The sequence below is a fragment of the Anser brachyrhynchus genome (genome assembly GCF_964034855.1).
Source record: "Anser brachyrhynchus genome assembly, chromosome: 3".
Taxonomy (NCBI): Eukaryota; Metazoa; Chordata; class Aves; order Anseriformes; family Anatidae; genus Anser; species Anser brachyrhynchus.
Window position 1 is genome coordinate 61452150 of NC_137696.1, and position 22477 is coordinate 61474626.

The 22477-nt window shown below is 39.6% G+C and overlaps 2 protein-coding genes across 7 annotated transcripts in view; both read right to left on the reverse strand.

Annotated features, from left to right (window-relative positions):
- Positions 1–547: 547 nt before the first annotated feature.
- LTV1 (LTV1 ribosome biogenesis factor) lies at positions 548–9587 on the reverse strand. The gene is made up of 11 exons (XM_080587300.1): positions 9323–9587; positions 9048–9179; positions 8077–8265; positions 7001–7088; positions 5952–6072; positions 4940–5183; positions 4079–4206; positions 2957–3096; positions 2639–2691; positions 1647–1847; positions 548–1056 (listed from the first exon to the last, which is right to left on the reverse strand). The coding sequence occupies exons 1-11, from the start codon at positions 9323–9325 to the stop codon at positions 943–945; spliced, it is 1413 nt and encodes a 470-aa protein (XP_080443426.1). The 5' UTR covers positions 9326–9587; the 3' UTR covers positions 548–942.
- Positions 9588–12897: 3310 nt separating this feature from the next.
- The window catches only part of PHACTR2 (phosphatase and actin regulator 2), a 137080-nt gene continuing 127500 nt past the window's right edge, over positions 12898–22477 (reverse strand). For all 6 annotated transcript variants that reach the window (XM_080584031.1, XM_080584032.1, XM_080584034.1 and 3 more), the window contains 2 exons: positions 22254–22330; positions 12898–18133 (listed from right to left, as the gene is read on the reverse strand). In XM_080584031.1, coding sequence (XP_080440157.1) covers positions 18118–18133; positions 22254–22330 — 93 coding nt within the window. In that variant the 3' untranslated portion in view covers positions 12898–18117. The remainder of the gene's footprint in view (positions 18134–22253; positions 22331–22477) is intronic.

A 22477-nucleotide genomic window follows, 5' to 3' on the forward strand; every position in this document is an offset into this window, starting at 1 on the left:
CCAAGTCTATCATGCTCATCCTCTGCCCACCTTCAGAATTTTTTTTTTTTTTTTTTTTTTTTTTACAAACAACTTTGTTGGATCACAAGTTTGTATTTCAGTGAAACCACACTGAATGCAAGACCTGAAGAATAGCCATTGTCTTGATTTTCCTGAAATACTATCTGCAACATATTCTTCTAAACATTTGCTGTTTATTACACCTTGTTTGCCACACTACTTGGGCTGGCTGCTTGCAGCAAAGTTGCTTTCAAAAGCAACAATAAAGGTTGACTACTGCAATTGCAATGCTCATTGCAAAAAAATTAATTTGCTAAGAAAGGTCAACTCATGTTAGGTAACGTGTCTAGCTACACAACAGCTTTTCAGACACATTTATAAAATGTGATTTTACCTCTTTCATTACAGTATTCAGATTATAAATAACCAACCTAAGAAAGAACTAAGGAGTGGGTGAAAAATTCTTGATTTACAAAACTGTGCAGTATCAAGGCACTATATTTAACCATCAGGGTAAGGGAGAGAAGAGAAATGGATATATTCTTGAGTACAAACTCAAATAATTTAATAGAAGAATCTAATCAAATCAAATCTGTAGGATTCTGCTGATGTGCTGAATACATTCAAAATATATGAAACTTTTTGTTCGGTGACAGCTTATAAGAAAAATATAGTTTTTTAATTTAAATACATTTCTAGTGTAATGGAAGTTTGCAACAGTTCCCATGTCACTCACGACAAAATAGACATTACTAATGCATTGTTTAAGGAATAAATTCATTTCAGAAATTCAGAATGAATGACAAAATTTCTGGTTCTTGTTACAGTAATATCTGAATAACCCCCACAGTACACGACTGGCAACTCTATCAGTTAGCAGTTCCCTTCTTGATACAGACACAAACTTAAAGATGTTTCCACAACAAAAGGTCCTCAGTTTCGTTAAGACAGCTTCAGTCCTTGAATGTTTTGTTTCAGATTGAGCAACTCTTTTTCTTGCCTTGTTTTCTCCAGTTTGAAGGCTAGCTTGTTGGCTTTCTTCTCCATTCTGCGTTCCTATGCATGTGAACAATTACAAATGTACAAAACAGAAAACATTGCAATTAATGGTTTCAGATCATGAAAACAGCAGCCATCTGGCCAATGATCTTATTTATGGCATTATTTATTGGTGGTCAGATTCATCTGTTTACCTCTGGAATTATCTTTAATTTGCTGAAGTTTCTAATATGCTGACAATTTCTGGTCCTAGACAAAACAACTAGTTTATCAATGTGGCCAATCAGATTTTCCATGTGTCTTTTGGAGATTTTTCATTTTCTGTGATATGAAACATTACTACTGTTTTCTTTGCTTCCCTAAATAATAGTGATATAAAAGGTCTCCTTCCAAAGTTACCTACGTAATAGTGGCCACAGTAACAGACCCCAAATTCCCATATAGGAAATTAGGATAGCAGAATTGTAACATTAGCTTTCTCTCTATTTTTTTGATCATCTTTTGAAAAGAAGCAATAATTAGCCCTTCTGACCAGGAAATTTTACACGTTAATTTCTAGACAAAAAACCAAAGGGGGTTTAAGTTTGTAAGACAGAATTCTGAAGGTATAACACATTTTCATAGGGTTTATTTAAAATAGGGCATACCTTTCGCTCCTCTTTTATTGCCTGTTTCCTGGCTTTGCGCTCCTCTTTGCTTTCGTTTTTGGGACGAGGCTGTGTTGATGCTCTTGGCAGGTCACTGTCATTAATCATTTGCATACGCTCAATCTGCTTAGCCGTGAGACCCTTCTGAGGCAAGACATGTAGAGGAATTCCAGTCTTCTGGGAAATCTTTATTGGTTTGGGCTAAAATAGAGAGTGCGTATGTGTTAATGACCCCCAGCTTTCTCTCCAGGAAGTGTAGACTGCACTGCCTTATCTGCACAGAATAAGATTAGATTCAGATTTGACAGTAATAAATATAGTACGAGGAACCTTGTATGTTCTTCCCTCAGAAAGATGCACATTAATCTCAAAGAAAGAAATCAAACACACCTGTAAGCAGAACTTGTCCCAGGGAACCAAAAAAAAAAAAAACTTTTCTCCCTTTATTTAAATATTACTGAAAAAGGACTTAAGCAGGCACTTAATATTTTTTTTTATAGGGTTTCAAGAGAAAGGTTTCCTTTAAAAATCACACAGCTAGAACATCAAACTGTGCTCTACTTCTGATGGGGAGCTTCTGGAAGGCCAAAGAACTAGAGTACGTTGTTTCAAATTGTAAAATTGAAATAGAAACCTATTTTCAAGAAAAAAACAAATATGTGGTTTTAAGAAATAAATTACATAAAGTTGTATCACACAGAGTGACACAACTTTCTTGTTAAGATTCTGCTTAGTTATTAAAGAAATTCTGAACTTCTAATGATATAATCACCTAGGTCTTAGTCAGATTTCCCTCTAATATATTTTTGATGTTTTATATATATCCAAACCCTTCTTCAGTGAAGAAGTAATACCAGAGGCCAATACCCTCCCCAACCTGTTTTTCTCCTCACACCTTCTTTTAAAAAGAGACATCCACTGAGAAAGCAATCATTTTTGTCTCAAGTTTTCCCAAGCCACATTGTTACCTTGAATAAGTTTAATGATTTTACCTTTGATGGCTCCATAATAAGCTTCGGATGATTATATAAGTTTGAATATGTACCTAGGTCACAAACACAAAAAAGTAGCAATGAAGAAATTAGACAAATATATTATGAACTGTAGTACTAGTTAGTCTTTGAAGGCATAAAGTTGCAAGAATTCAGTAATCTACATAAAAGCAATAGTTTTATTTAGCAAGAATTCTTGCTGCTGTGCTCCAGAAGCATATACTATTTTACCTCCAAAAATTGTTAGAAAAATTCCCAAATCACCTATCATTTACTTTGAAACCCTAGGAACAAATAAGAGAACTCCAAAATACTTACTCAAAATGGACTCACAATCCCACTTTTCTTTTGGTTCTTCAATAACTAGAGTAATTATTCCTTCTTTTTCTTCCTCACTTTCTTCATTTGCAGGAGAGTCTAAATCTTCACAGGGTTCAAGAGAATCCAATTTCACACAACTTTGAAGAATTCCAGAGGAAAACAGAGGCAAAAGAAAAAAAAATGACCAAATTAATTTGACATTGGGAAGAAAAAAAATAAGGTTCACCTTTTCTTGAAAATGCTTAATTACGTAAAACCAGTCTCCCCTTAGTAAAACCCCAAGCCAAAAGTGAGCTATTCCTAATACAACTTGCAACAAAAATAAGCATCTCCAATACAAACTAAAACATGAGGCAAGAGACAGATGACAAAGTAATTACTCCTGCATATCAAAAGCATCTGGCACAGAATATTTGTGACTGTAGGGAGGGCAGAGGATATACTTTACAGCTTGTAAGCACTGCAGTGCTAGAGGTAATTATGTACTCCACTAGTGACCAGCCGTACTTCACTACAAGGGACACACTACCTTTCACTCTCAATCAGGGAGCACAGGGCTGATATGTGAACATTTAGACATTTAGCTCTGAGATAATATCCCTTGTTTTTAAGAGAAAGTGAATATACTGTGGAAATTCAGTACATCGGCATGGGGCTGCTTGGCTATGCTCCAGCTGCACATGAGTAACAGTCACCGTTGAGTTTATAATCATGTAACTAGGTACACAGTGGAATCAGCTGCATACCAGCAGTGAAAGGATATACTTAGCTACAGAGTCTGTCAAGTTTCTCCTTATAACTTAAAGTTTGTTTTTAAGTTACACTAAAAAGGGAAGAGTGCCTTTAGACATTAGTTATACTAGACGTAATAAAATTATACAAAAGGAGCATTATGTCATATAAACCAACAAAATGTCTCCACTTAATTTCATCATCTACTAACTTCAGACTGATACTCAGCGACAAAAAAAAAAAAAAGGGATACTACTCAAATGAAAATGTTTTATTGTGGGATGCAACCTTCAAGTCCCTGCACAGGAAATAACATACCCAAATTTTCAGCACAAAGCTCCTATTACATAACCATGTATGCAGAGCAGTACATCTGGGATTACGTACTTCTTTGCTTTCTCTTTGTAGTAGTCATTCAAGACTTCCTGCAACCGAGTGTTGTCCGTGTTAATATAGCCTTCTAATTCCACATTATCCAAGGCTCCAATTTCATCTTCATCAAACTGTTCAAAAAACTAAAATAAAGGAGTGGATACCTTTAATTAGACCACACTCATCATTCAACTTGTTGGTAACTTAAAGAGTTAAACGTTTCATTGTATTTGTCCCTTTTTCCTCTCCCCTCTCTCTTGCTGAACAACTACAAAACACATCTGTGGTAGGATTTCCTTCTTACTGATGATATTCTTTCATCATGGGAGTAACAAAGTTACTGCAAGATAATGTATATTTTTGAAAGATAACATATAAGTCAGCTTCTGCAAAATGTCTCTTATTTTGATTCGTTATCAATTGGTACATTAAGAAGCCTGTCACTGCTCAGAAAGAAAAGTTACACCCTATTTCCCCTGCTCTGACATCATTTCTTGAACATATACTTGGCACAGTGGGGAGAATGGATGAAATAAGTTTCTGGTGCAGATTCACTTCTAATTTACTGTGTGGAAGGGAGCCTCTCAGAGAGAAGTGTAACAACAACTGTGAATGCCGATTATAGTCACCAGAATAATTTAACTATATCAATGTCAGACCTTTTAATACTCAGTTAACACTGCAACCTATTTAACACAAGCCACTTAGCGCACACAGTATTAAATGCGAAGTATCTGCAGGTAACGGCTGTTTGAGGCCCCACCTACCAAAGGCAGGAAGAATTTGCACAGGCGTACAGGACACCACCGTATGGGATGAACCAAAGAAACGTCTAGCACCCTTACGTTTAACAGTTACATTCCTGAGCTGCTTTACCTTCTCAAATCTGTCATCCAACAGGGTTAACTGCTCGTTCCTTCTCATTACTGAAGATGTCATAGAATATTCTGTGAAACGACTCCTGGTTTCTTCTTGCATAAAAAGAAATTCTTTTCCCTGTCCATTAACCCCATCATCTGATAAAGGACCTTCTGAATCATAATCGTTACAACAACTATCCTTTTCATCACTGTCATCCTCCACATCTTCCCATTCATCGTCATCCTCAGCATCTGATCCCCTAAAAGAGAAGTATGAAACAGCTTTAGAATAATACACGGACCTTTCCACAACTCTACCCAATGTTAAGTTATCTGATACAATTTGTCAATAACAGATTTAAGTTTTGAGAGGCAATGATTTAAAAACTGATTATTCTCAAGCCAGTAAAAGAAGAAAAAAGAAAAACTAGCAATGAAAGCGTTGCCACAGTCAGCATAATACTACTTTTACCTGAAAAATGAAAGTGTTTCTGATAACTGTTGGATCACACATCTGTACATGGAGAGTAAGGTTATGTTTATGTTCTACTAAATTTGTCAAAGTGGAAAAAAATACTAGAACTGGTAAAATTTATCACTGCTCGTAAAATGTTAAAGATACCAAAATAGAAACAATATGCAGTAGAGTATCACTTGAAACATTTCTAAAGGTCCTGGAAATACCAGTAGTAATATTGATCAAAACTAACAGAAGTACTTTAAATGTGACAGATAGTATTGTTTTTATATACAGTTCAGGAAACCTATGATATACGTCGCATATGTAAACAACTACTTAAGAGTGTGTGAGCTCAAGGTGTCAAGGTCTCTTATCTTGGCTACCACGTGAAATTTTGATTTTTTAAGCTACTACCCACACAGTACATGGAAATACATTATTCCTTTGGCTTATATGTATTCAATTTGAAATCTGAAACCACTCTTGCTTCCTACAACACAACCACAAGAAATACCAAATAGTAGCATTCCTATTCACTTGTGGCATAAACAGTTTTACAAAGCTGCACCTTTTCTTTGGTTCATTTGCTTGTAGAACAAAATCATCTTCCAGAATATTTTCTGGATTGTCAAAGTCAAAATCATCGTCAAGAGCTGCAACAATATCAGGGTCAAAATCCAGCCGTGGTCCTAGAAAGTTAAAAAGAAAAAGATGTAAGTATATAGGTTGCTGTGATATCATGAAGCTACCTTCCTGTATGAAAAGCAATCCAAATAGATTGTTAATTTGCACTAGGAAAAGATTAAACTTAAGAGTCAAAATAGCAAAACATTTGTAGATTTTATTCAAACTGCTAGGCAAATAACCATCCTCTTGTCAATTCTCCTCATTCAGAAATGTCTTAACCTTCCAAAAATGTATTTTTAATAGAGGTTACTTATAGAAGAAAAATTATCCAAATTAAGAGTACTGTATGACCACTACGTAACTGGCAGTGTGGAACTGCCAACCCTAGTTGGCTCCTACCCTCTAAAATCCCTTACTTTACAAAAGGTCAGAAAGCATTTCTCTACTGCAATTAACAGAAATGTCTCTAGCACCCTGCTGTAAAGACAGAGAGAACAATCACAATTAATTACAAAGAAATAAGATAGCTCAAAAGTGAATGTTCAGTACAAACACATATTCATAAAAAGCACACTTTAAGCCTGTAACACTGAAATTATGAGGCAAAGGAAACACCTTTCAGAATTTAAAAAGGGGAATTTTGAGTAAAAATCCAGTTCTGCACATGCATTCAAACAGATTAAGCAATAAATCAATAGCATTATGTACAGAGCATTGTTAGAACTATAAGACAACTTTTCCCTGTTCTATCTGCTACATATTAGTAATAACTCAAGGCTTTTTTCTCCTCTAAGCAATGCTGAGAAGCTAATTAGCATTGCCTCAGAGAAATAAGTCTCAAATGGAAACATAGATCTCCTATAGATTATTCTTTATGTCTGCTCATCAGTCTGTTCTAAAACAAAACTAGTAACACTATAATCAAAGCCATAATCACCAAGTAGTACCTAGATGGCAACTCATGCTATAGAAAAGCAAAAGACTTAATACCTGAAACAGGAGCAGCTTTATTTAGTAAGCCCACATCCTCTTCAAATTCTGTGGCAAATACTGAGGAAGGCAACTTAATAGACGGAGCCTTAAAACAAAAAAACAAACAAACAAAATCCATACCACAATACACTTGCTCTCAGTTGAGCTCAACAACATGCAGATAATCATATGACCAAAAGAAACTCTGTGAGTGCCACTTAAATATTATGACAAGCGCTACTTTATTGGTGTCAAATTTTCAAAGTTATACAATGAAAGCTAGGTAAAGTGTTGGCAGTATTCGTTCCCATATCAATATTCCCTAGGTACTGAGATGTATCTAGGAAGCTTTTTGAGGAACGGAAGGCACAACAAAGTTTTTAATTTTCTTTAGGAGAACATTAACATACATTTGAAATTACCACTTTATTGAAAGGCTTGCTAACGTGCACCTTTAAAATAACTTTAAATCTTATGCAGTGTCACCAAACTGGACCTGAAAGGTACTTCCGACTAAGAACATCAGTTTGGACTAAAATTACAGTATTTTGTTAGACCAAACTCCCTCAATTAAAAGCGACTGACTGGCAACTGCATACTTTATTGCTTAAAATGACATTTCCCATTCCAACATTATCCAGCTATGCCAGCAATAGAAAACTTCATTCATATCCTCTCTGGGTTTAGATACAATCCGCTTAAAAAAAATAAAAATACCAGGTTATATTAGCAGTACCCCATATTCCTAACTCCCAGAGCATTCAAAAGCTTTAAAATTCTTCAGAACAAATGCCAACCCCAGAGCAACACAATTTGTTCAACCAAATACATCTGTAAGAGGTCAATACTCCATCAAGAAAAGCTTATCACGAGTACATAAGATATTTTAACACCGTGGTAGCAACAGACCATCAACAGACCTTGGCTTGTCAACTTTTATTTTTACTTGTAGGAAAGTCTGACTGTGGATCAAGAGCATCCTTCATATATAGACCACAGCCACTGTAACACCTGTTCAATATGATTAATTTGTCTACAGGCTGCTACTCTCAACAGTACAAAAATAAGATGATTAGTAGCAAAGTACAACTTACAGCAATTCGTTGAATTTCATCCTCTATGTGACCCTCACTTGTGATGACAATTCTGCTTTGCTGTCCACGCACAGAAGGGACAAGCTCCGAGGGACCAGAGGCTTCTTTCAGATGCTGCAAATAGTCATAGTCATCATCGAAGAAGACTCCATACTTCCGCTGCTCTTCTCTCCTCTGCTCATCATGACCCTTGGAATTGGAAGAAAAAGTGCAATTAGTTATTTAAGTCCACATAAAACTTATTAGCAAAAAGGAAAGCAATGCATTCATTGACAATGCCTGAACTGCCTGAACCAACCAATCAAAAACAAACAAACAAAAAACCACAACAACCAGCCTAATTCCTCCGTGCTGAAAACAGCTTGCAGAAAAAAAAAAAACAAAACGAAAGAGGCAGGAATAAAATTAGGCTTAAGGTATGGGTGAAAGTACATTGAAAAGGAAAACCCTGATTAAAAAAAGCACAGGTTATGTTCACTTACGTGAAAGAAATGTATTAGGAGTAAGAACTAGAGTTCTCTGAATTGGATCCAAGCGAACTTGGATCCAATTATGCTGACTCCACAGCAGTTCTTAGAGTCACCTCTCTGCTCATTATCCTAATGCACTGTAAATGAGAATGCTGTGACCATCTGCTTCAGCACCTGGATGCTGTCTGAGCACAAACTTAAAGAACTTCTATAAGCAGCAAAACTAACAAAGCCTGCTTTTTCCAGGCTGGGTTGGTCAATCTTTGTGGATACGAATATATTTTAAAACAGAAATAAAGCAGTGTCAGCTAGTCCTCCTTAACCCACCAGACAGTAACTCACAACTATCAAATCCCTGCAACATCTCCTTCTTTTTAATAAGCTGGACTAAACAATATCTCCTTTCAGGCTACGGGCTTGAATTGTACGATTGTGCAGCGCTTTCCCCTCCTGCAGCACCTCTTATCCGAGCGAACCCCAGCGTTAAAAGCAAACGTTTACTTTCTGGGCAGGCAGCAGAACTCTCTGTGGCGCGGTATCGTCGGCAGCGAGCGGGTCCCTCTGGCTCCTGTGCACTAGGTGAAACGTCACAGCTTTCTTCTTCTCTATGAAGGGCTTCTTCTTCTTGTGCGGCTGCAGGAGGACATTTGGTTAATCACCGGTAAAACACGAACGATGAGCACGGCCCCCCCAGCGCTGCCGCGGGCCCGAGGCTGCCCCCGGCCGGGCCGTTGGGGGGCGGCACGCGCCCCCCTCCCCCCCCGCCCGGCGCTCACCATGGCGGCCCGGCCCCGGCCCCCTCACGCTCACGCGGACCCGGCCTCAGCGCGGCCGAGCGGCGGCCTCCGGTTTGGGACCAACCACCGGCCGAAAGGGGGGACCCGACATGGTGCCACCGCGGCAAAGGAGTCATTTTTCCTCAGTTAACAACAACGGCGAGCTTTCTCTGAACAAAGTCGACATTTAAGTTGAGAGCGAGCCCCTTAAATGCATAAAGGGCACGTGGCCAATCTCCACAGACACACGCTCCCCAGCTCCCCCCCCCCCAGTTACCGGGGAGTGGTTCCGCCCGCGGGCGGGCCGCAATGGCGGACGGCGGTGGGGCGGGCCAACGGGCCAGGCGCAAGCGCAGTCGCGGGAGGGCGGTGGCGGAGGAAGGGGCCGGAGCGGGCTGTCGAGGGGGGCGTGGCTATCCGCCACGGGGGCGTGGCGATCCTCCGAGGGGCGTGGCTTAACGCTCGGGCCCCGCCCCCCCGCACCTATTCGGGGCGGTGCGGAGCGGTGCGGGGCGGTGCGGAGCCCCGTGCCCCGGAGGGGCTGGGGGGGCTCGGTGTGCACGGGTGGGGGGGGGGGAGGCGCCCTCTTGGGGACGGCCGAGCTCCGCCGTGCTAAGGCAAAAAATAAATAAATAAATAAATGAAAAGTGAACAAAAAGCCCTGCCCCTCCGCTCCCGGCTCAGCTTCCCCAGCCCGTGGGGGGCAGCGGGGTGCTGGCAGCCATCCCCAAGGCCCCTCAGGAGCCATGGTGTGCCCCGAACGTGGCCCAGGGGCACGGCAGCTTCTCTCAGCTCTGTTGCTCACAAGCACAAGTTAAAGTTACCTCTCTGGTATTTTAGGCCTCAGGGTTTTCTGCCCTACCTCGTAACCCCCCGCGCTGCGTTTCCTGCCCGCACCCCCACAAGCGCGTGAGGGAAGGCGCTGTGCTGCGTTCAAAACAATAGGCCCCCTTATCACGAGAGGCTGATAGTGTATGTCAACAGCGATATATCTGGAGATTAGTTTTAAAACTGAGAGATTAGGAGTAACAAACAGCATACAGGCTCCTTTGCTGATCCCTAAGGCTGAGTCACCTCGTTCCAATGGGCTTCGGATTTATCAAAACCCCAAATGTAATACCTGATGGACGTGATATGTGCGTGAGGCTGTCTCTCGGATGGCGACTCCACCTATATGTCTGTTTTCACCAAAGCCCTAGAAGGCCATATATCCCCCTGCACACTGCCAGGCACCTCTGCTCAGGCACCTTGCAGGCTCAACACATCAAAAAGCATCTCACTGCAGAGGCAGTACTGCCCGAAAAGCACTGTGCTGGAAGTCCGCCTTTATCATTATCAACAATTTGCCTTCCATGTCAGAAAATCCATACTAGTAATTTTCAGTTCTTGCAAAGCAAAAGTTATTACGAAGTAATTACAGAGCGAAAGTTGCCATCCATCGCTTTGAAGGCCTGGCAGGCAGGCTGCAGGCTAGGCCAGCCCTCAGCTCTGCAGAGCAAACTTGTCTGGATGCTGTAGGTGGGATTGTGGTGCTGACCTGATGTCAATGAAGTTATTCCGCTCAGGTTGCTGATAAATTAACATCTGAAGCTGGGAGCATAAATTAGGCCTCTGAACCACCAAGCTACAACCCTAACTTTGTATTTTTGACGTAACTATCTCCACTTTGAACGCAACTCTGCAGGAGTACACCACCCACAACAGAGCTACCAGATATGATCAAAGGACTCCCAAAGTTTTAAGGAAGGTTTCAGGAACTTTCTTTCATTTCATTTCCATGCAGAGTGACTTTTAATTCAATCTCTGGAGATTGCTTCCCAGCAAGAAACTGCTCTCTGAATTTAACTCCATTACACATACCCATGTGCTTGCCAGAAGATTCAAGACCAGAAATGTTTTCTGTAAAGATTTTCTGAACAATTTTATTGAGGTAATTTTCTTCATTTTATATTTACTTATATTCATTCATATATATCTGTAAGTCAAAGAACTAAACACTTGTCTAAGGCACTTGGAACTGTGCACAGCAGAGTATCCTACAGTACTGTACAACTAGGCAGCACACATTTTTTTGCTTGTGAAATAAAAACACCATAAAAGAAGCATAGTCTATGCCCTGTATAAAAAAAGATAGTACATATTCTATTTTTCAGATAACAATATTGGAATATATTTGTGTGTGTGTATGTGTTTATAGGTATATACTACCATACAGATAAAACCTCAAGAAGCAGCTATGATTTGTAACATTTCCAGTTATTTACATTCACAAATATCCATACACCTGTGTAAAATGCAGTATCAGACCAGCTACTTCTTTAGAGTTACCAGTCTTTACTTTAGGTCAAACAGCTAAAATACAAGTAAATGCATTAATTTTATAATTGTTATTTAAAATACTGCATAAGCTGAAAAGTTTGGGAGTATTGATTCCCCATAGCCTCCCATCTTTTGAAAGTCATTGAACATGTGGAAAGTACATTTCAAAAGGCCAGCAATGCTAATTTGCTAACATTTCAGGTACATTTTTTATAGTCATCAATAACTACCCAGCGTGATGGGCAGGGGGGAATCACGTCAGGAATTTTGTTTGCTTTATTTTACTTGTAAATGGGAACATCTAGTGAAGCTCAAGCAGATTACTATGAGCATAGTTAGTTTCTATTTTTAATCATATTAATAAAAACATTAAAGAACTGGCCCGATGCCTGTTGGTAGGTGACACTCTCCATTACATGCTGCAAAATAATAGTTCCAATGAATTCCCGTGAAAAGGCAGTACGACCAAAATTTCATCTCAGGCAATTGTAGCCACAATCCTGCTCACAGTAAGTTCAGCATGTAGAAACCTCCTGGCTTTACCAGACCCTCCAAAGACCCTGCTGGAGCTGAACCACCAGAGCCTGCAGTGGATGGGTCGCCCAGCCCTCGGATCGGCGTCACCTTTCAGAGGTGCCCTCGCAGACTGGAGTGAGAGTTGAGTGCACAAGGATGCTCAGTACTGAGCAGTGCCCTGGGCCTGGCCGTCAGCTGCAGTTCTGCCACAGAAGACAGAGATTCTTGAAAGCCCCTTTTTTAAGGTAAAGGTGGGTCTATGAAACATGGCTTTACAGAGTAAAGCATTTGGACGTGATGGTCTTCGTAGGTCCTTTCCAACTGAACTATTCTATTCTATTCTATTCTATTCTATTCTATTCTATTCTATTCTATTCTATTCTATTCTATTCTATTCTATTCTATTCTATTCTATTCTATTCTATTCTATTCTATTCTATTCTATTCTATTCTATTCTATTCTATTCTATTCTATTCTATTCTATTCTATTCTATTCTATTCTATTCTATTCTATTCTATTCTATTCTATTCTAATCCTACTCTACTCTACTCTACTCTACTCTACTCTACTCTACTCTACTCTACTCTACTCTACTCTACTCTTCGAGCTGTATAAAAAACTGGAAAGGGACATAAACTTGAGCCACCTCCATACCCTTCCCACCCCAAATCATCCAGATGCCCGTTGAGACAATCCACTGACATCTTTTAGTTTTGTTTAAAATCATACCAGCTAAAATAATTGTCCAAAACACAGTATTTCTTTAATTCCAAAATTTATACAAGTTTACAAATCAATATACCACCACACAAAGTAGTGAAAGGAAGAGAAGATATGTTTAGAAACATTTTACTATAACAATGCTCAAATATGGTTAAATTTGACATAGTATTGCAAGACTTTTTATATAAAGAATTAATGATTGAACAAGGAGATACAGAGAATACCATTAATTTCTTTGTTCCTATCCAATGCAATATTTAGCTTCTAGAAAACAATGAAATATTGGTGAAATGGCATATCTAGTTTGTATGAGCTCTATTTCCATTAAAATCCTGAAACAAGATGGGAACACTGACAAAATGAAACAAGACCTTATTAATCATTAAAGTTAATAAATAGAAACCTGTCAAAACATTACAGTGAAATATGTTTTTACTCTGTTCCTCCCTTTTTCTATATAGATACACTTCCATATTTTTTCCAGGTGCCTGTTAAACAGAAACTTTTATGTGTTCTGGGGAATTTATGTTTCTTTTTATTTGACCCTTGAAATATTTTAGTATCAACCTAATAAAAACTTTCAGAATTGCTTTTATTTTTGTTGTCCATCAAAAGCTAGGTCCCAGCAGTGAGTATTGCACTGAGCTTTGTACAATAAAAATACAGATAGCAACAGTAATGGAGCTAAATGTGAGAGCTCCTAAAGGCAGGAGGCAAGTTTATTCTGTTTTTTTTCACCCTGAGTACATCTTTATTTTAGTTCACAGCAGCGGCACAGGTCTTAACTCCATGAGATACAAATAAAAAATGATGATATGAAAGCAGTAAATATCGCAGTCCCGGTATACCTGGCAACTTAATGCACAAATGTAGGCTTCGAGCTTGGTTTACGTTACGATGAAAGCATTAGCATGCACGTGAGGAGAAGGGCTCACGCTCTTGTCCCTACTTTGGACGCCAGCAGTGCTCAGACAGGGGGTCCTTGGGGTGCAGGCTGCGGGGCACCCAGGCTGCCATGGCCCAGCCTGGCCTGATTAAACACGATGTTTTAATCATCTGTTCTGTGATGATACAAAACTGGGGCTCAGGCCGTATTTATAACCAGGCAGAGAGCTGCCCAAAGTACCGCCCCGCAGCAAGGAGCAGGCAGAGCTGTAGGAAAATGATAAATCCAGCAACTAAATGCAGCCTTGCAGACCTGCAAGTGGCTGTGAATACATTCAGTGATTTGGAAAAGACACAGCTCCTGGTCCTACATCATTTTAAACTACTGCTTGAAATAGTTTTTAGCTTAAATAATTACTGGCATTTAGCCTTTTTTTTTTTTTCCTACTTTTTGACTCTGCACATTTATCACATTTCGAGGGACTTCAAATACTCTATTTTTCATTTGAAAGAACAGATTTCAACTATAAGGACTAACTATAAGGACTTTCATGCTACCTGAAAGTAGACAGGCATCCTAGAACCATTTCAATTGGTCTTGTGAAGAACAAATTAGGATTTGCCTATGCATCCATTCTCCTACACCTACAGCTGCAATGCACAATCATGCCAATAAACATGACCCAGGGGGTGGGTTCAGAAACCACAATTTCAGGTCACTCGTTTTCTCTTGTGTGGGTGTAGACATCTGAGTTCACATCTGACTTTGTGGAACATAGGTATGTGCGTAAGGTTTCTCACAAGTTTTGGATGACATTTAAACGAACTGTCCAACCTCATAAAAATTAACATCTTGATCTCTTTTAGCCAGCTCGACAGTACTACTTGTTGCATGAGAAGTGCTGTTTTTTTCCTTGGCCCTTTCTACATCTTCTATTTTTTTTTTCCACAAGGATTCCTCACTCAGGAGTTTCTCAGAACTTGTCCCGATTTTTCCCTGCTGACAGGCATGCAGCATCATGGAGAGTTAGTTACATTACATATTCTTTCCAACAGGCTGTTGTAGCAACTTGAAGATGTTTGAAATCATCAATTCAGAGGACCAGGAGATATAGTAGAAGCTCTGCTTTAGGCAGGTCAATAAGGTAAAGCAAACTTGCTTCATAGTGACATACCGAAATCTCACTTTTTATTGCATGGGTAACACTTTACAGCTGTTGCTATCCTGCCAGTTGATATTTAGAATATAAAAATAATATGTACAATTCTAAGCCTGTGCATGAGTACAATACACAATGGATAGTTTATAGTTCTGATTCTGCATATATACTACATTTTTACATAAGTCCCAATAAAGGCAACTCTTTTTGTCCAGTTACATACATTTGCTTAAGTAGTTGGATGAACCACGGGCCAAAGAATGCATCTGATTATTTATCATGGAAGTATTAAGAAATTACATGAGAAATAAAGGATAACTCAGCATCTCCAGCCAGGCCAGTACCCTGCCTGTAGCAATGGCTTGTAGTGAATACTTTTTATTTTTTTTTAAAAAAAAAGAAACCAGGAGGAGGATAGCCTAAGTGATGCCTCACCTATGCATCTTCATGCCTTATGGCAAAACACAGCTTGAGAATGCCTGTGCCAGAAGTTGTATCCTCATCGCTGTGTCTTAATTCTGAAATGAGAAGGCGGCATGTTTCTTGCTGTCCGTGTTCCTGGTCTGGTGTGGAGGAATGTCTTCTTGCAGTGTCACTTGGTTCACTTCATCCTAGTAGCCTAACAAATGTTAGTTCACTTCTGTAGCCCTTGCACACCCTGGCATGTCAGTGGAATAGCTATCTGTTGTCAAGCTTATATGGTCTGACCTGACCTTGGCCAAAGCTATTGGTCTGTGCCCCAGCCATCTTTCTGCCTTGCGTATCTTGGCTACTTCCAAATGTTTGAAAGTGATTAAGGCAGCACTAATGTCTACTTAATTGTTCCAACTTGTCTTCTTTGAAGTATTGTGTTTTATACTTAAAAGTCAACATAGTAGACCTTTATAGGATTTTGGACACACACTTCCAAATTTGGCAACAAAAAAAAGAAGCCTTAAGCAGGAGAATTATTTATTAAATGCTAGTGTAAGTTTTTAAGTTTGGTCTTCGAATTCTAAAAATAAGGATTCTACCAGAATTGCTGACAAACCTTCACTCTAATGGCCTGATCATTTCTGTATAATTTAGTGCCAAAGAATACATTTTCACTGCTTCCTTGATGTCAAAGTGGTGTTTCTATATTTATAAAATGATGGGCCATGCAGAAGCTGAACTCTTTTCTGCAAATGGAATCCTAATGCCTCTTATTGATTCCATTAAAAAAGGAAGGTGCTCGTCCCTCATCTTTGCTACAAGCATGTAGATGGCTATTTTATTTGGTTATTGATATTTTTGGATTGTACGTCATTGGATTTTTACTAAGATGTAAGCGATCCTAACAGTTATATAAATCTGTTGTGTTTTTTTTAAAGGTTTGTCAAATCATTTAAAAATAATAGGATGCCAGCTGTTGGAAAGCACTCTCCTGTTACTTCAAGTGCTCTTTACTAAAATAATCCACCACATTTATGCAAACCTGATCTTGCTGTAAATATCAGTAAAGAGGGAGATCTAATTAAAGCAACTAAATTGCCTTCCTGCCTTTAGGCTGACATCTAAAACAACAAAATCGTCAATTCTATAACGTAAAAACATTCCACAAGAATCTACTGCAGGTTCTGAGGTAAGAATCACATCTACACAGACCTTTTATTGCCTGAAAAAGAAATACTTACACTTCATAATTAAAAAACTAAACAGGGCACATAAAAGACAAAAATAAATTGTAATATGTACACACATTAGAAAGGATAAATAGCATATATATTGTAATACTGCATTAAATGTACGTATATGTGAATTCCAGACCCCCCCCAAATGTTGTGTACATTAATTCAAAGGATAAATAAGTGCTAATATATGACAGAGAATTCCTTAGTGTAAACAACGCCACAGGCTTTTTAATAGGCTTTTGTGCCAACTTACAAAAAGCATGTATTGCCTTTCACACTCCATACCACTTAATTTGAATAGCACTGTCTTCACATACACAATTTCAAGATAGTATAAAAAATTACGGATCTAAGAAGCATTCTTCACACTGAGCAACAACAGGCTGCAGACGCTCTAAGGATTTTCGGTTAGCTTTCACGAGACCGCGGGCTGAAGACACACTGATTCCCCCGCGAGTCCTTCCTAAAAGCAGTGCAAGGGTTCTTACATGTAAAACATCACATCAGCAATCACTGCTCAAACCTGCCGGTAAGGACTTCTGTGCCCCATTCCAATTCTGAGTTTGGACTCACACTAGCATGATGTCGAAGCTGCCACTACTGCCTGCCATAGGTGCAGAAGATAACGATCCCTCTGGTTTGAATGACAAATGACAGGTGGAAAGGAGTGTTTCTAAACACAAATCGCTTCGTTGCATTCATAGTGTCGCGTGTCCTTTGTCCTTCGAATCCTGTTTACGTATTTCCGAGGATCCAGAGCACATCAACATTAAAAAATGAAAAATATATGACTTGTTCTGTATGAACATTCAATGTATTTTCTTGAAGCATGCTCATCAGGATTTTAAAAAAGACATCTGAGTTATAATAGGACTAATTTCTGGCAACTGTATTTACTGGCACCAGAGAAAATTACAGTTCTTCACTAAGTACTGATGACATGAGGACTTGTGGCTTTCTGTCTTTCTCAGACAGGCTGTGGCCACTAAAAACTACATGCACAGCTGCTCACACTCTCCTTTTCTTTTTTTTTTTTAAATGATTCCTCCCACTGGCCAAGTGCATCCCTACGCAGTGCCACCCACCCCGCTGCTCTCTGCTGACTGACAAGGGAAGTCTCTCCCCCGGCTCTCCCAGTCCTTCTCATGCTCCCCCCCTGAGTTACCCTCAGTCACAATGCCACAAGCTCTGATGAGATCTTGGCCGTAGGCTCTCAAGCGATTGTCTTCTGCTCTTCCTGACTTGTCAAGCTCCGAGGAAAAAGGCCATCAACTTGTCTCTGTGGGCTGGCCACAGGACCATGCTCTGTCTTAGCATCGAGATGTATCTTTGTTAAAACAAACACTTCGTATGGGTTCTGCTCCTAGTCAAATCATTTGTTCATTGATAAAGACAAGGGCCACATCCTTCATTAACCTCAGGGCAAGCTGCAAGACACGCTCACACTCAGTCAAGTTCCAGTGCAATCTCGGGTCTTCAGGACGCAATGATTTCCCCAAAGAAAATTGTTACATGAAACATGGGATGTGGTCGAACAATTATGGACGATGAAACCTGAAATGATAAACCATTCAGAATTATATTTTTGCAACTGACACAGGGCTATGGTGAGGCTCAGGTGCTGGCATATGTCTGCCCATACCATAATTACCCGTGGGACCTGCTATAGGGAACCTGCTTTGGCAGTGGGGTTGGACCCGATGATCTCCAGAGGTCCCTTCCAACCCCTACAATTCTGTGATTCTGTGATAGTCGAGGCCACACCTCGAGTACAGTATTGAGCTTTGGGCCCCTCACTACAAGAAGGACATTGAGGCCCTGGAATGGATCCAGAGAAGGGCTACAAGGCTGGTGAAGGGCCTGGAACACAAGTCCTGTAAGGAGCGGCTGAGGGAACTGGGGGTGTTTAGTCTGGGGAAGAGAAGGCTCAGGGGAGACCTTATTGCTCTCTACAACTTCCTGAAGGGAGGTTGTGATGAGGAGGGGGTTGGCCTTTTCTCCCAGATAACTAATGATAGGACTCAAGAAAATGGCCAAAAGTTGAGCCAGCGGAGGTTTAGATTGGATATCAGGAAACCCTTTTTCTCTCAGAGTGGTCAGGCGCTGTAACGGCCTGCCCAGGGAGGTGGTGGAGTCACCGTCCCTTGCAGTGTTCAGGAAGCGCGTGGACGAGGAGCTATGAGATATGATTTAGTAGCTTAGTGGGTAGTATTGGTGATAGGAAGACAGCTGGACTAGATGATCTTGTAGGTCCTTTCAAACCTTGTGTTTCTATGATTCACCTGTTACCATGGTCCCTAGCACAGCTTTGCTTGGGTCAACCACCTCTCTTCCAGATGCTGCCTTGGCATGGCAGGGTGAGCGCAGGCCAAGGGGCAGACTGGACATGGGAGGACACTATGACAACTCGCCTGGTGGTGGTGGGAAAGACGTTAGCCCCAGGAATTCAAGCCATGGCAAGCCTGCTGGCCTTAGGGCTGGAGAAGAGCTTCCAGTCCACTTTGTTTACCAGCACAGCCTGAGTCACATTGCATGTACTATTTGGAGATACTGTCAGTAAATCAGAAAAGCCTTGCTGAGCCATAAAACTTAACTTTCCATATTTCAATCCTTCTGCCAAATAAGGCTAACAAAATATTTAGGCAATTTTTTTAAAGTAAGAAACAAATTTTATAGCACTGCAGATGCTTTATCCTATTTTTGCCCGCTGTGGCAGATAAAGGCCCAAATACACCTTGCCTTTTTTTTTTTTTTTGAGTTTTAGATAAGGCGTATACATCACTCCAGATTACCTGTATGAAGGACAGAGAGACATGGGTTGCACCAAGGGTGTCACCAATCTTTTCTAGAATAAGTTGGGTGCCTACAGCAACAGCACTTCTAACTTAGCTTAAACAGAGTGAATCCAAAGGGAGACGAAGGAGGGTGCTGATACCAGGTCCTCAGTGTATCCATTACCAGATTTCTAAATCTGTTTAAATGGTTTTAAAAGTGCATGTGTCTGCGGAGCAGTAAAAGGTGCATCAACAGACAGAACAGTTAATGATCCACCTACCACAGCGGGTTTGTGAAGGTTTTTGACACATTTTCTCCTAATAGATCCAGAAAAAAGAAAACAAGCCCCACATTACCTCAGCAATGTGGTACAGCACAATACAGGGATGCAGTTTTCAAATACAGGAGATACACACAAAAGCTGACATTCACAAGGATGCAGCTCATCTGCTAAGTGAGGGTACAGTGCATTGCAAAAAAGACTTGGTGTTTTTGTATTTGTGTATAACAACAATATATTGGACTATATATAGCATTTCCATTAGAAGCACTTTATAAACATCTGCTAATATCCTCTTCCCAAACTTTTGTTTATTCCTGTATTTTTAGAAACTCAGTTTCTTGGATTCTGTTACAAAATAACAGAAGGAATCAATCTAAATTACTAGGAGTAGAAAAACCATTCCACTGACAGTCATTACAGTAAATCATGAAAAATGAAAAACAGTGGCTTTTCTTTCCCAAGTTTAACATCAAATTTGAACAATTCAAAGATACTGTGAATACTGACTATAATAATAAATCTTCTTATATTGATTAATTAACTGTATGTTGTAAGACATTTTTATTTAATAAGCAGCTTTATTTTTGTCTCATTCTATCATAGAACTTCACAAATAAATGTTTGTTAACCTGCTGCCCATACAAGTTTGCATTATGTCAGTCATCATCCTTCAAAACCTTTTTTTTAAAAAAAAGACTGACTTCCTCTCTGGCTCTTGTCTACAGTTTTCATAAAAAAATCACTTTGTTGTTGCATCAATCCAAATGTAATTGTGAACTACATCATTTTTAATGAGAGGTCCAGGAGGAAACTGAACCTCTTTATGTTCAAAACTGCAACTGACTTAAAACGTCTGCATTAATTTAGCTACCTTAATGGGCTTTTCCTAGTGTTACTCTATTTAGAGTTTTGTGCAGTGGCTCCACAACACATCCAGTGAAAATAAAGGGTAGGGAGGGAGCAGGGAGAATCTGATCTCCCTCAGGTTGAAATTCCTCCAGGACCCTACAGAATCATTGCCTATATTTATCACAATCTGGCCATGCCTATTTTTGACTCTATTTTTCAATGCCCTCCTCAAAAAATGTTTTCACTTAAAAAAAAATCCCTGAGATTTTTCGTTCAGCTTTCAAGAATCCTACTGTAATCAGTCTCAACTGTTTTCAATTCTAGTGAAAAAGTATCTGATTCTTTTTGTGTGACTCATGCGTATCCATACTTATGCTCCTATACTGCAATGCAACTCAGAAAATCAAACAACTTCAGCAAGGGGTTGCACTTCATCTCTCCCAGCACACAGAAAGATTTCTATTCCTGCTCATTTTCCTTTTCTCACTTGTGAAGTCTATTTTTTTTTAATTAATACTGCTATAGTTTTGAAGAAGATACACTTCCTACTACCTGAAAAGATAATGACCCCAGAAGCCAAACGAGAATATAGAAATCCATATCTGAAAAGGACGTTTTCTAATTGTCAGAATGTGACACTTCATTAAAACCCTGCCTCTTTTTTCATCTCCTGGCTTAGTTTTGCTCTCTGTGAAACTGGTTTATTTTTTGAAAATTCATTTTTTCATGTTATATCTACACGGAAGTGTGTATATATTATTACATAAAAAACCACGTTTTGGTGAAAAAGATGAGTAAAGTTGTGAAACCAAGCTCTAAATAAGGAAATGCCAGAAATCACCAAACACCTATCTCTCGTTGTGAATTTTCATTTTGACACTCTCTTTAATTACAGGATTCACACTCACCTGCTAGGATCTTAAGTTTGACTGAAATAGTGAGACCTAGTCTAGGCCAGCTGTATCTGATAACTCTTTGTGAAAGTGAAGACAGTAATACTATGTTTGCAATGCTGGTTGATCCTAACAGCAAGTTCTGCTTGCTGGTGTCAGTTTTTAGCCTTTATAATTTCAAAAGATATGAACAGATGCCATGGGGCTGGCAGAAAGCACCTCTCTCCTCCCAGGAATAACTCTGCCAGTTTTTAAGTCCTACTAAAAACTATGGACACTTTAGAGCTCTTTTAACAATAATGCTTCAAACAACATCTTGGTGTTATCCAATACGTAGAATGAAACAACTCCTGATTAAAACATTACATGCAGCAAACAAAGAATATTAGAGTCTGCCTTGTTCCACAGAAACTGTTGGCAGGAGCCTACGTGACTCATAGGAAGTTCCCCATAATATCGATAAACTTAGGTTCAACACATCATCTACTTTTCACTTACCAAAAATATCTGCAAAAATGCATACTTCCATGACCAAGGCGGTACTGCTGGAAGACCCTTTTATATGCTTGAGGACTGATAAATTCATCTGGGAGAAAAGCTGAGTCCTTTCAAAGGATTATTGTCTAGATTTCCCAATCTTTCTCCATTTAGCAACTAATCCACTGCAGTCACCTTCACTGCCCTATCAACTTCAGGGACTGCATCAGCAATACTGAGCATCCCACCAGAATCAGTGGTGGGATTCAGCTGGAATTCAAGGGGACTCATGGCAGGAATCTGTTGATGGAACTAATTATGAGACAACTGCAGAGGACCTGAAGAAAAGCAGATGGCAGCTGTCATCTCTCTGATGCAAAAAGATGGATTCACCCACCTGGTAAATTGCCGACTTTCCTCATGTACTTCCATTTCTGTGCTTTTAAATTCATTCAGTTCTTTCCGTATTGCTGCCTAATAAACAATAAATATATATTCAACCATAAGAAACATGAATTGTAAGGAAAGTACAGAGTCTGAGAGGAAGCTAGCCCTACTCTGGTAGCTCTCACACCTTTCTGATCATAAACATGAATGAATTCTTTCCACTTACAATTATTT

What these genes read in the sequence shown, in the direction of transcription:
- LTV1 (XM_080587300.1), bottom strand. An exon ending in ATGAAATTCAACGAATTGCT is followed by an intron (nt 7,089 to 8,076) that starts GTAAGTTGTACT and finishes TTTTGTTTTAAG; the next exon opens with GCTCCGTCTATTAAGTTGCC. An exon ending in TTATTATGGAGCCATCAAAG is followed by an intron (nt 1,848 to 2,638) that starts GTAAAATCATTA and finishes TCTCTATTTTAG; the next exon opens with CCCAAACCAATAAAGATTTC.